Consider the following 12,549-nt stretch of genomic DNA (forward strand, 5'->3'; position numbering starts at 1 on the left):
TTGATTTTATTTTCAATTTATTTTTACCCCACATAGACATATACTTGCAGTACAGACAATGCACCTTTGTTACTTAAAAAAAGGAAGCAAACTACGTATTAGTCACATTTAAAAGCCTGTCCAAAGTGGTTACATATAAGCAGACATCACTTGACAGAAACTGGGATGGAGTTACACGAAACTTAATTCAAGGAATGGCACAATGCTTTTTTAGACAGTGTTTTTTGTTTGAGGAAAGACTCTTTCCAAAGCATTTGTTGTTATGACAGCTGCCTGCGCTGCTCTCTCCCATGGGCCAAATGAAACTGGTTGCCCAGTTTGGCCTCTGCCAGGTGAGGGGCAGCTCTGGGTGCGCAGGGAATGGGGTCTCACAAAGCTGCCGTCAGCATCCCCAGTTGTTTACTCTCTGCTCTGTGCCAGCTGGCTGGGAGGATTTTATTTTTATTGTTATTTTTCCTGGTTGTTTTTCTTATTTTATACATCCTCTATCCACATCCAAAGTAGCAGAAACGAGTGTCTGAAGTGTTGCCGCCAGCAGTGGTGGTGTAGGATGGTGCCCAGCCCCACCGTATTGCTGTGGGCCAGGAGCAAACCCGCCTGGTCCCCACACCTTCCAATAGCAAACTCCCCAACTCCTGTAAGCAAATGTTTATTTAAAAAAAGAATTTTTCCCTATGTTACAGGAACTCAGAGATACTCCCATCCCATCACAAGGTGCCACATCCTCATGCCTCCATCTGAGCTGGAGAGGAAGCAGCAGGATGGGCTACATCAATTTTTTTCCACCACAGCCTGCAGTAATTCATTAATATTCAGCAGGTCCCTCTCGCAGGTTATCAAAACAGCCCCGCTGCCAGCTCTCCCTCTTGTGTGGGGCTGTTTCCCCAGCGCCTCCTGGGAAAATGCTTTTAAATGGGCTTTTCAGAATTTCTCAGACTTTCAGAGTTAATTTTCATAGTTGTGAATTTACATTGCATGCTTAAAAAAGCCATTGTCACTAAAATCAGGCTGGATTTATAGCTCATGTCTCTATTAATTTGACTGGGATTTAAAGCACATTCTTTATGTAACATGAATGAAAGGCTAATATATGCGATGTTAAAAAAAATTAATATAGGCGTAATACAATTTAGCAGGACTCAGTGGTATGTTTGGCAGCTCTTCCCTGTGATGAACTGCCTTTCTGCAGGACCTTTGTACTGCAAATATTTGTATCCGTGCTTAGCTGGAAGCCTGTGCCTCCTTTGAGCCCCATGGAAGAGCTGGCCATGCTGGGAGGGTATTTCTTTCTGACAGTGATGTCCTGCTGGGGGGTTTCTTTTTTTTTTTTTTTTTTTTTTTTTTTGGAGGATAGGATTTTGCATCTGGCTTCCCTGAAGATGGCTGGGGTCAGGCCCTCCTCCCGGCTGGGACGCACAGAAAGCGGTCACGGCTCAAACGCCGGCATTTGCGGAGCTTTTCAGGGAAGTGTTCTGGTTCCTTTGCCAATATGGAAATTAATTTCTATAAATCTGTCTCCCGACTAACCGAAAATACTCCGCAAACCCCGACAGCTGAGGTGCTGTATTTAAAGTGTCACATGCACTATTTAACCTTGTTTCTCGCGCCGCCTGGAAACCCAGCCTGCACAGAAAGGGCGTTCGGGGCTTTATAGCAGGTGACAGAGCTTGGGTCGCCCCATCCTTGGGGTGGCGGAGGGGAAGGGGCTAAACCTGGTGGGCCGGGGGCTGCAGGAGCCCCCATGCAAACGGCAGCATCCCCCAGCACCGGAGAAGGGGGTCGGCAGCACGTGCCGCAGGCGGGCACGGCGGGGGGGGGGTCACTCACACCGCCCCCGGACCAGGTACGACCCCCGCCCCCGAGCAGAAGTGGGGCATGGAAGGCATCCCGGGGGGCTGGGGTCGCTGCGGGGCTCAGCCAGCCGCCCCGATGCTCTTGGTGCAGCTGTGGCGAGGGGACACCGAGGGGTCTCCCGCGTGGGTGTGCCCCGGGCCCTGCGATGGTTTTCCGGTGGGATAACGGTGGGCAAGGAGCCAGCCGGCGCCGGGGCCGAAACCGGTGCCGCCTTTTTGCTGCAAAACTCATGTACGGACGCAGTGAGGCCAGGGGCAATTGGGTGGGGGCAGCGGCGGGCCGGCTCCCGGCGAGGGGCTCTGCGGGCCGGCCCGCTGCCCGCCCCCCCCCCCCGCCGCCCGGGATCGCCACTCGGCGCTGCCGCCCGCCCCTCCGCTGCCGCCAGGGGGCGCGCTCGCCCCGCCGAAGGCTCCCGCAGGGGGCGCGGGCCCCGGCCCGGGCGGTGGGCTGCGGGGGCCCCGGGGGAGCGGGGCGGGGGGGCGCTGCCTTTCCCGGTCGTTTTCCTTTCGAACACACCTAGGATAAAGGCGAGTGCTGTCTTCGCCTTCCGCGCTGCACCGCCCCGGCTTGCTCGGCGGAGAGCGGCCCCGCCAGGGAGCCTGAGCGCTGTGCGATAGCGGAGTGCGAGCAGGGTCCCCGTGGGCGCCGTGCGACCCTCCCCCAGGGAGCCCCCGCCGCTCCTCCGCCGCGGGTGCTTATCAGTGGGCATCCAAGGGCAGCCCGGGGCACCGAGCTGCTCCCGCCGCCCCGCCGGCCCCGGGGCAGCCGACCCCGGTAGTCCCGCAGCGGCTGGTGCTTCGATTCTGCTGCCTTTGCGATTGCTGTCGGTGCTGCCAGCCCTGCTGTGCCACCGGGCAACGCAGCCTCTCCGTGGCTGACACATCTGTCCGTGGCTGACACACCGGTGTAGCCAGGCACAGGATGCCCGCGGGTCCCAGCCCCAACCCCACCGGCGGTGGCCTTGGCACCCGTCCCTGTTTGCCCGTTGCCCACGTGCCGAGGAAGCAGCAGGAGCTGCAGAGGGTGTTCAGGCTTGAACTGCACGTGTCTGTGTGTGTTTGTGCACAGCTGAACTTCCAGCAACATGAAGCAAGCATCAATGTAAACCCAAATCAGCAAGGCTGTGCTGTGTACAGGTGTTGCCGTGCCGAAGGGCTTAAGAGCTGGGGACACTTGCATGATGCAGAGAGGGGACAGAGCCTGGTCCCGCTGACCCCTGTCCTTCTGTGCAGTTTGTTAAATAGTACGTCCCAGCATGTTTGATAATGTTTTAAATATAATTTTTTAATGTTCCTCTAATGCTGCATATTCAATCACAGTGCATGCTCCATCGGTCTGTGTTTGAGAATACAGACACCCCAAACACACAAGCCAGATGGGTCCCTGTGGGGTTTTGTACCAGCTCTACTGTGTCCTCTGTTGCTGCCAGTACCTAAAAGGAGACAAAAGGAGGTACACACAGCCTTGTCCTGCCAAGGGCACTTCCCTGCCAAGGGACTCACTCTCCAAGGGCAGTAAAACCCATACTCACATGGGTTTCCACAGGGCGAGGGGCAGTCCTGGCTGTACCTCTGTGCAGGGCAGCAGGCACCTCCTGTGGGGCTGGGGAGGGGGTCTCTGTGGGATGGTGGAGACCTAGGGTCTGCGGGACATAAAGATGCCTCCAGCATCATGCATTGGAGAAGGGCTTCCCAAGGACCCAGACCTGAGGGACTGGGGGCCTTAGCACTGTTTGTTCAGCTGAACCCTATCTGCTCTGTGTCCTCTCCTAGCCAAGGCTGCTGTGGAGGAAAGGAGTTTTCAGCTTCTGAAGAGCTGCTTTGTTTCTCTCCCAGCCATGATCTGAGACCTGGCTTGCATGAGACAGTCTTTCCAGGCTATTGCAGATTCCCAGCATAAAACTTCTGTTTGATCATAAATAAAGCTCAGGAAGCCTCATTCATCAAAAGAAAAACGTTTTTTTCTGGCTGCAGAATACATCGAGGCTCCTGCAGGCTGCAACAACTTAAAACCACCTTTGCAGTTGGGACAGCGAGGTAATGATACCCCATGTGAGAAAAATCTAGAGATGACATGAACTGTTAAACATTTTAGGATGTAATTATAGTATTGTCTAATGAATATATGGAATAGAGACAGGAATATCTATAGAGACTGACTGTGCTGACTGTACAAGCTTTGGACACTGCCCAGCCCCTATCCGATGTTATGAACCATGTGTAGATGCCCTCTGTGTGCCTTGAGCCCCACAAAAGTGCATCCCAGCTCTTCACAGAAGGGCATCGTTTTGCATTAAGATGTCTCTGCCAGTCAAACCTTTAGCCTTTCTGTAACAGGATCATGTTGTGGTTTAATCCCAGTTGGCAACTAAGCCCCATGCTCACCCACTCCCCCCTGGTGGGATGCGGGGATAATCAGCAGAGTAAAAGTGGGAAAACTCATGGGTTGAGATAAAGACAGTTTAATAAGTAAAACAAAAGCCAGACACGCAAGCGAAGCAAGCCAAGGAATTCATGCACCCATTCCCGTGGCAGGCAGGTGTTCAGCCGTCCCCGGGAAAGCAGGGCTTCATCGTGGGTAACACTTATTCAGGAAGACAAAAGGTTCTAACTCCAAATGTGTCCACCTTCCTCCTCCTTCCCCCAGGTCTATAAGCTGAGCACGCTGCCATATGGCATGGGATATCCCTTTGGTCAGCGGGGGTCAGCTGTCCTGGCTGTGTTGTCCCCCCCCCTCCCCAACTCCTTGTGCCCCCCAGCCCCCTCGCTGTGGGGTGGGGTGAGGAGCAGAGAAGCCCTTGGCTCTGTGCAAGCTGCTCAGCAATAACAGAAACCTCCCTGTGTTATCAAGGCTGTTTTCAGCACAAACGCAAAGCAGAGCCCCATACGAGCTGCTCTGAAGAGAATTCACTCCACGCCAGGCCAAGCCAGCCTCTCCAGACCGAATCCTGAGGCTGCAGCACAGCAGCAGCTGCTCTCCAGCCACACCTCTTATCTTCAAATGCTGGGTAAGGGATTGATTCTATTTGATGTTGCAAATAAGGACAAAGATTTTCAGTAAAACTTAGCCGTAATTAAGTGTTTTTCTTGATTGAATATATCCATTATTGCTTTCCTGGAGTGTGATTTACTTTGCGCCCTGCTTCTTTCTGAAAGCCAAGAAAGAGTAGGGACTTACGTAGGACTAAGATGCAAAGCCACAGACTTAGATTGATTCCAGCCTTTACATGAACCATCGCTGCTGTCAGCCAGACATTGACATTTCTATAAAAATCCTAATGTAAATATTTGTTCTAAATCAGTCTCTTTCCTTTTGCCTTGACTGGAGTATAACCGAGGGAGCTTATGAAATGCTGTATCGTTTCAAGATTAATTGCTACTGAAAGTTGGAGGATTTGTTGTCTGCCCTGCACACACACCCCTGGGATAACCTACTCTCAATTTAGTTTCTTTCCTCAAATTCTTTCTCCCTGGACAGTGAGTTTCACAAAAGCCGAACTGTCTGCCTCCCCTAAGAGCCTGTCTCCCTTGCTAGCCCTCCCTCCCTGCCCCACCAGCAGACAAACCAGGGGCTGTTGATGAAGGGAGGTGAACGTTTGCCTCTGCTGACAGTTGGATCATTCCCACTTTTCAGATGCCATCTGTGTGACAAGGTTTGGTCTGCACTCAAATACAGCCTGTGGGCTGAGCTGAGAGAGCAGATCCCTGCACCACTGTGTTAAATAATCATCATTAAAGTCTGGTTCATCAGAGAACTTTGGGGGTCATCGAGGTTTTGGGGTGGGGGGAGATGCAGCTCGCTTCTGTGTCAGGATGCTGAAATCATATTTTAGTGTAAGTTTTATGACCTTCTCTGTTGGCAGTGCTGTCACCTGGGATCTGCAGGACTTCTCACCTGAGCTTTGCAGGCAAGGTGATGGCAGCTGGCAGGCAGGCAGGAGTGAGAACCACCAGCGCTCTCTTCCTCCTGCTCCTGACTGGGTTAGTGCAGAAAAGGGGCTCTCACTGCCTGTCCCTCTGCCTTTTCTTCCTGCCTTGCCCCAAGCCCCCAGTGCTATGAGCAGTTTCAAACCCACGCGGAGCAAGTAATCTAAGTTAACAACATTTTACAATTGCAAATCACCAGGCACAGACCTCTGGTTGCAGCTCTGAAGCATACACACACACACACACGCACGCACACGATGCAGAAAGGTTGTTTTAATCCTGCCCTGGCAGAGCTGCAGAGCCCCCGTGAACGAGAACGCATGGAGGTCCCTGCCCTTCAGGTGTTAGAGATGAAGCACACGAAAGTTTTTTACCCTTGCAGTAGCTCCTTTTATTTGTCAATACAGTAAGTATAGTATGCTGCTTCTAACTGATTTATTTTTGCATACTATGAGGAAAATAACCTGAAGGTTTAATTTGCCTTCTCACCCAAAATATTTGAACTTTAACAAAATATTTGGGTTTTTTCCACTAAATATTGCACTTGCTGTTAAGTATATCTACATCAGTCTTCTACAGGATCTGCTGGCATCTGTGTATTTCCACACCACTTGAGAGGACTCAGCACGCTCATGAGCTTGAGTGGCGGCTCTTTCTTGGTCTCCTGCTCTTCGAGAACTTTGATTTCAGCCAGTTGAAGAAGCCACCTTTTGTTTTTAACTCAAATTCTACTGGGAAGTGGTCGCTCACCCCCAGTGCCTACAAGACAAGGAGAGGGGTTGGGAGCTGGCCACCATGCTCTTGCCAAACCCTGCCCCAGGGGGTCTCATTGGGATGGTGGGGAAGTGGATGTGCAGTGGTGGATGCGGGGAGGTGCAATGCTAGCATTGCATCACTTTGGGAGGCTGCAATGGTTTTATGGCCAAGACTGTGTTCAAAACTGCCTGGATAGCATTGGCTTTGAGCCCCTGTGTTAGCTCTTGCCCCTCTGCTGCAGAGGCGGCGCTGTGCCTACCTGCTCCTCAGTCATCTGAAAGTTCTTCTGGAAATCGAAGACACTGACAGAGTGTGGCACGATGGCATGGATGAGCTTCTGCCCGCTGACCACGATCCTGCAAGGAGCAAGGAATGGGGGTGCTGTTATGACGTGCACAGCCAGCAGCAGCCAAGCTGCACAGAGCCAGTGACCAGGGAGGTGGCCTTGATGGAGTCACAGCTGCACATGGTTTATCCTTACCCGCGGGCTGCCCACTCAGAGATGTCAGCACCTGCCTCCTGCTGAGTCTGGCTGATTGCTTTCCTTGGCAGTGAGGCATCTAAATATTTGCATGCATTGGCCAAATTACTTCTATCTAAACCCACCCCAACAGTGCTGCAAAGTTCAAAGCTGTACTTTGGATACAAAAATCATAGGAAGCCAGTGACTGGAGTCTCAGTGAAGTCCTGCTTTGATCCAGAAGCTCGTTCTGCAAGACATTTAAGTCTTGACTTACTCTGGGCTCTAACAGGCTGATGTATTTGTCCCTGCTGAGGGAGCTGCACGTAGCAGCACGACTTGCCATGTGCCCGGAGGAAGGCAAGGCGTCCCACCTCCTGAGCAGAACCAGACTTTGCATTTGTCAATCCAAATTACAAATGCAAGAGCCAAAACCATGGCACAAAGCCAGCAGGGAGGTGCAGCAGCACCTTCTGCCAGGGTGTCTGCAGGGCTCCCTGTGGATGAGAAGCGCTGCATAACTGTCCGGCATTTATCTTCACCTAAGCCACAGCAACAGCTGGTTCTTGCATGAAATTTTGCCCTTTCTGCAAAACTGCTTGCCAACCAGCCTGCAAAGTGCTGTGTGCTCCTGACTAGAAGTATTCAGATCTCATTTCCCCCTGGACACTGTTTTATCTTTGAAGGCCTCATGCACATTTGCTTTATCTGACAGTCACTGACACCTTTCGATATACTTTTTTTTCTCTGAGAGTGGTAAACAGAGAATGCTTTGACAGCGAAACCTTTACCTGTCATATGGGCAGCTTGTGCTCCTCTTCACCGTTGTGTCATTTTTGTCACCAATTAGCCAGATGAATTCAGGGTAAGTCCTCAGCCGGATGTTCTTCCACTGTTTTTGGGGAACATAGCTGCATCCAGCGTTAAAGTCCCCCATGAAGATGAAGTTCTGGAAGGCAGAGGGGTTTTCAAAAGCAGTAATGAGGACAGCTCTTCAAAAGAAGACTGGCAAGGATGTTTAGGGTCAAAGGATGCTCCCGATAGCCATTACAGCTCAAATAGCAAGCGCTCATTGGGTGCAGTGGGGCTTCTCCTTTCTGCTGGGTGCACCACCAAAGCATGCTGGTTTACTGATTTTACACAAAGTTTACTGATTAAAATGTGGAGAACTTGGTGAAAACACATCAAAGAAGTACTCAAAATCTGGGGTTTATTAATGGTTTTAAGGTTATCAGGCTGGAATAGAGAATAGTGTGCCAGATGACTCAGTACCAAAGCCGCTGTTAGTAACACAGATGTGGCAACTAACCTCAGTTTTCCAGCGCTGTTTTACATCTAAATACACATCATAGAGCTCATCAATCTCCCGTACTGCTGTCTCCGGTGTGGTGTGCAGAGGGATTATAGCAAACTCTTTGACAGCTTAAAAACATGGCAAAAGAAGAGGAAAAAAATGTAATGGTTACGCACACAATGAATCACAAAGAAACAAGAGACCAACTTGGAAGCAAGAAGGTTTCTCTGAAGAAGCAGCAGCCTCTGCCCTGGCTGTGGATCAGAGGCAATTGCTGGGTAATCGCACCGTGCTCCCCACCAGCTGCCCAGCCACAGTTACGCTGCGATACGACAAGGTGCTGCGCCAGGACCAGGCAAACCCTGCTCCAATATGGAAAAACCCATGGCAATCGCTGCTGCCATGGCCACGCCGGCAGCACGGAGCACATCTGCCACACCACTACCCATGGCAGCAGCTTCCCAGGGGCTGTGGCGTGTGCTGAGCTGTGGGCGATGCCAGAGGCAGCAGCCCCAAGGGCTGAATGCTGCTCTTGTAGGGAAATGCGGGGGGGGGGGGGCAAGATGCGGCCCCTTTCGCCTGCCCCCACCACGCGCTCGGGTCCAGCTGGTGCTTTTCTTGCTGCATGAGATTCGTCGATGGGCGAGTGATTTGTTTCTGAAACATCTCACCGGTTTTTGGAGACTGGAACCAGATGGTGAAGGGCTCTCTGGAGAAGGCATCCTCATCCCCGGGCTGGGTGTCAGGGTACTGGTAGGTTTGTTTCACTGATACCAGATGCTGCCTGCAGCAGGATAAACAGGGTAGGGGATGGCACGCTCGCAGCTCGCTGGGACATGTCTAACACTGACTCCATGCTCTGGTCCAGCCCCCAGGCCTTAGTCTGGGACAGATACAGCCATGCTGGTGGCTGCACCTGGGGTGATCCCCACACCCAGGCACAGCCCATCCCATCCATGCAGCCTGCACCTCTCCGGCTCCCTCGGAGCAAAGCCACCACCTTGGCTCTACAAGGCTGCCAGCCGGGAGGGCAGGTGAGGGGCTGGCTTGGTGGCCAGGGGAGCTCGCTGACCTGTAGATGAAGGCGTACTGCTCCTTGTAGCTCTTCCTTCCCAGCCTCTCGCTGACCACACAGCTGTAGTCCTCCTTCGGCCCCCTCAGCTGACTGGAAGGAAAGCGGTGTTGCTGCCTTTGTTTCTGCATTCACGAGGGGCTGAGGAGCAGATAATTCTGCCTGTGCCCAACGGCAGGGGATGTTGCCTGCCTGACCTCAGCAGCAGGTAGTAGGGACAATACCCCTTCCCTACTCATTGCAGCCTCTGTCCCTCCTTCAGCTGGGTGTACTCTGCTTTTCCCTCCGGACCGTCACTCCAGACAGGCAGCCCCCAATCCCAAGCAGCCCCCAACCCTGCAGAAAGGCGGCTGCCCTGCCGCTAGCCAGGCAAGGGCCCGTCCCTCCCTTCTGTTTTCCTTCAAGAGTTAATCTTTAATGAATTGAATCTAACCTGGTTATTTTGATTGAAAAATACATGTCCTACAGTGGTCTGGAGCTGGCTTTGCTCCTGGCCTTCAGTGAGGCTGCCAGAGCCTGGGGTCCTGGGGTCCTGCCTCCATGGCTGGGACGGAGCCCAGACCCTGAGCTTTCGCCCCAGAAGGCAGCGCTGAGCAGAGTAGGGCTCTTGCCAAGCATCTTTCCCAATATTTGCTTACTTGCCCATGGCCACCTTACCTGGTGAGCTTCTCCACCAGGAAAGGACAAATCTGGTTCTTGTTCTCCTTTATTTCCATCAGCAGCACGATGTCACAGCGAGAAATGATCTGCAAGGGGAAGAAGCAGAAGCAAGTTTGCATGCTGGTGGGTTTTGGAGAGTTAGAAAGAGGTTAGAAAGAAGTGGTAACTGGTGCGTGAGAAGTCCTTTATGGAAGAAGCAGTGTCTGCCCTGGAGCTGGGGTGGGGGTGGGCAGCGGAGCAAAGCCCTTCTGCTTTCAAAGCGGTCTCACTCCCTCGCGGGAGCTGGGAGAGGGAACTCTGAGGCAGAGCAGTTTCGAGTTTGTTGAAAAACTCCTGGGCTTGATGCTGAGGAGGAAGTCTGGAAAGAAAGGGGCAGCGAGAGCACTGCCGGGGTACTGCCCTGTGCCCCCCTACCCACTCGGTCACGCTTCTTGCTCCTCCTTGCCCTTCCCACATGGGTTTTCTTCTCTGCTTTGGACCGGTGCTGCACACAAGCATCCCAATTCACTCAGAGCCCAGATGGATGTGGCAGGAGGTTTTGGGGGCACTGAGGGGAGCCATTAGGGTCTATCATCAACCAGCTGCAATGGTTTTCATCCTTTTTCTGGTGCACGCACCCCTAGGGTCCTGCAGCTATGCTATGCCTTCTGAAAGCCGCCCGTGCTGTCAGCGTTTGCCCATCCCAGTCATCTGTTGCAGACCCCTCTGAAATAGCCTGTGGAGCACAAAGCAACCCCTGGTCTGAAAACAGGGTCCCGGCACTTGTGGGCTGCAGCACTGCAAGGGGCTGCAGGGTGCCCAGGTGGGGGAGGGCTGCCCCAGCCTCGCTCAGCTCCCACTGCCGGCGCTGGGATTCCCCACAGGCAAGCCCAGCTCACTCCACACCCTGGCGTGCGCAGGGGCTTCCTTCTTCCCCCAGTTTTATTGCTTTTCAAATGTTATGGGTGATACTCATGGGGGAAAAGCCCCTTTTTCCCCCCTGAAACTTGTAGAAATTAATATATTGCCCACGGCGCTGACAGTACAGGAAGAACAGTCTAGAAACGCAAACCCCAAGCAAACTCCTCTTCTCCAGCAGTTTGCAGTGAAAGGATTAAAACCTAACTAAATGGTGGCATTCCTCATTGCTGCCCTTCGGCACGCACAGCCACCCTGCTAACACCCAGCACTGTGGCATCTTGGAGAGCACTTACAAAAGCTACAAATCCAAAACATGCTTCTTTTAAAAAGCTGAGTTATCTTCAGCTGCTGCAGAGGAAGCCTGATGGTGAGGGCTTGTTTTAATAAATCAGCAGCCAGGCTTTTCAATTTTGTACACACTCTAATATGATACTTTCTGCTGTCCTGAGAATATGTTTAATTATACAAGAATATTTCAGAATAGTTAGCACATAAACAAGGTAAATAATGTATCACAAAATAAAGCTCTGTGGATTCAAAATGAAAACTATTTTTACTGTGCACAGAGGTTTTCCTCCTTTCCTAACTCCATTTCCAAAAGAAACAGCAAATGTTGTTTCTGTTGTATTCCCATGCAAGCTAAAATAACAGCAAACATCCTACTTAACCACAGGCTGATTTTTACTGTAAGAGTATAACATTATTTAATTATTCATTTGTTGCTTTTACTTGAAATTCAACTACAAAAAGGTAAAAAAGTGCAACATTATGGAACTAAGAAATCTTTGGAAAGCTCAATGTCTGTCCCATCCAGGCAAATGAACATACCTTTACCACGGCATCGACGACTTCAGGTCTGGCTATTTTAGTTTCTCCAAGAGACCTCACATTGAAGGAGCAGATTTTTAGGCTCAGAGATGGGCTGAAATTGCAGAGCAAAAGCAAGATGAAGAGCAACATCTTCAGGGACTTGGACAAAATGAGTTGCTGTGAGTGTGCCTATAAATATATATGTGTGTGTGTGTTTGTGGTAGTTGGGAGGTCAAACTGAGCAGTCAGCAGTGTCGATCACGAACATGAACAGGAATTGCCATTTCCTCCTTCCCCTCGCTTCCATCTCCCAGCTCAAAGCAACATGGAGACTTTGAACTTCTGCCTTGGGGGAAAACCGGTTCTTCCGAGCCAACCTCCCCACCCTGGAGGAGCAACCGCTACTGCTCTGCCAGACCCCAGCATCCCTCCCCACAGGGAGGCACCTACTGTGGTATGCCTGCCATGCCTGGGTACCGGCCGGGACCACCCCAGGCAGTGCTGGGGCAGGACCAGGCTCCCTGGGCCACCCCAGACTAGAGGTCAAGACCAGGAGGTGGATGGATAGATGGTGAAAGGGTCTGGGAAGCAGCAGTGGGGAGAAGAGGGGGTCTGGAGGAGGTGTACACCAGAAGCCCCAGTGGAAGCTGATGGTGGTGGGACACCCTGGACATGGAGGTTTTGACCATGTCCATGTTTTGTTCTGCTTTCGTGGTGGTTGGAAAGTCACGCCATAAGAAAGCAATGAACTGTCTATTGCCCCAGGCTGTGCACTTTTACCCACTTCTCCCTCTGCCCACAGCTGTGATGTGCTCTG

At 52.0% G+C, this 12,549-nt stretch overlaps 1 protein-coding gene across 2 annotated transcripts; it reads right to left on the reverse strand.

Annotated features, from left to right (window-relative positions):
* Positions 1-6,146: 6,146 nt before the first annotated feature.
* DNASE1L3 (deoxyribonuclease 1 like 3) lies at positions 6,147-12,000 on the reverse strand. 2 transcript variants are annotated; one of them, XM_014280343.3, is made up of 8 exons: positions 11,751-12,000; positions 10,020-10,108; positions 9,363-9,455; positions 8,962-9,074; positions 8,306-8,418; positions 7,788-7,945; positions 6,796-6,892; positions 6,147-6,539 (listed from the first exon to the last, which is right to left on the reverse strand). In XM_014280343.3, the coding sequence occupies exons 1-8, from the start codon at positions 11,880-11,882 to the stop codon at positions 6,411-6,413; spliced, it is 924 nt and encodes a 307-aa protein (XP_014135818.1). In that variant the 5' UTR covers positions 11,883-12,000; the 3' UTR covers positions 6,147-6,410. The 2 variants fall into 2 exon arrangements, with proteins under 2 accessions (XP_014135818.1, XP_014135824.1); XM_014280349.3 differs by lacking the exon at positions 11,751-12,000 and having other exon boundaries at positions 9,363-9,503.
* Between the last annotated feature and the right edge of the window lie 549 nt (positions 12,001-12,549).

This window comes from Falco cherrug, chromosome 4, assembly GCF_023634085.1.
Source record: "Falco cherrug isolate bFalChe1 chromosome 4, bFalChe1.pri, whole genome shotgun sequence".
NCBI lineage: Eukaryota > Metazoa > Chordata > Aves > Falconiformes > Falconidae > Falco > Falco cherrug.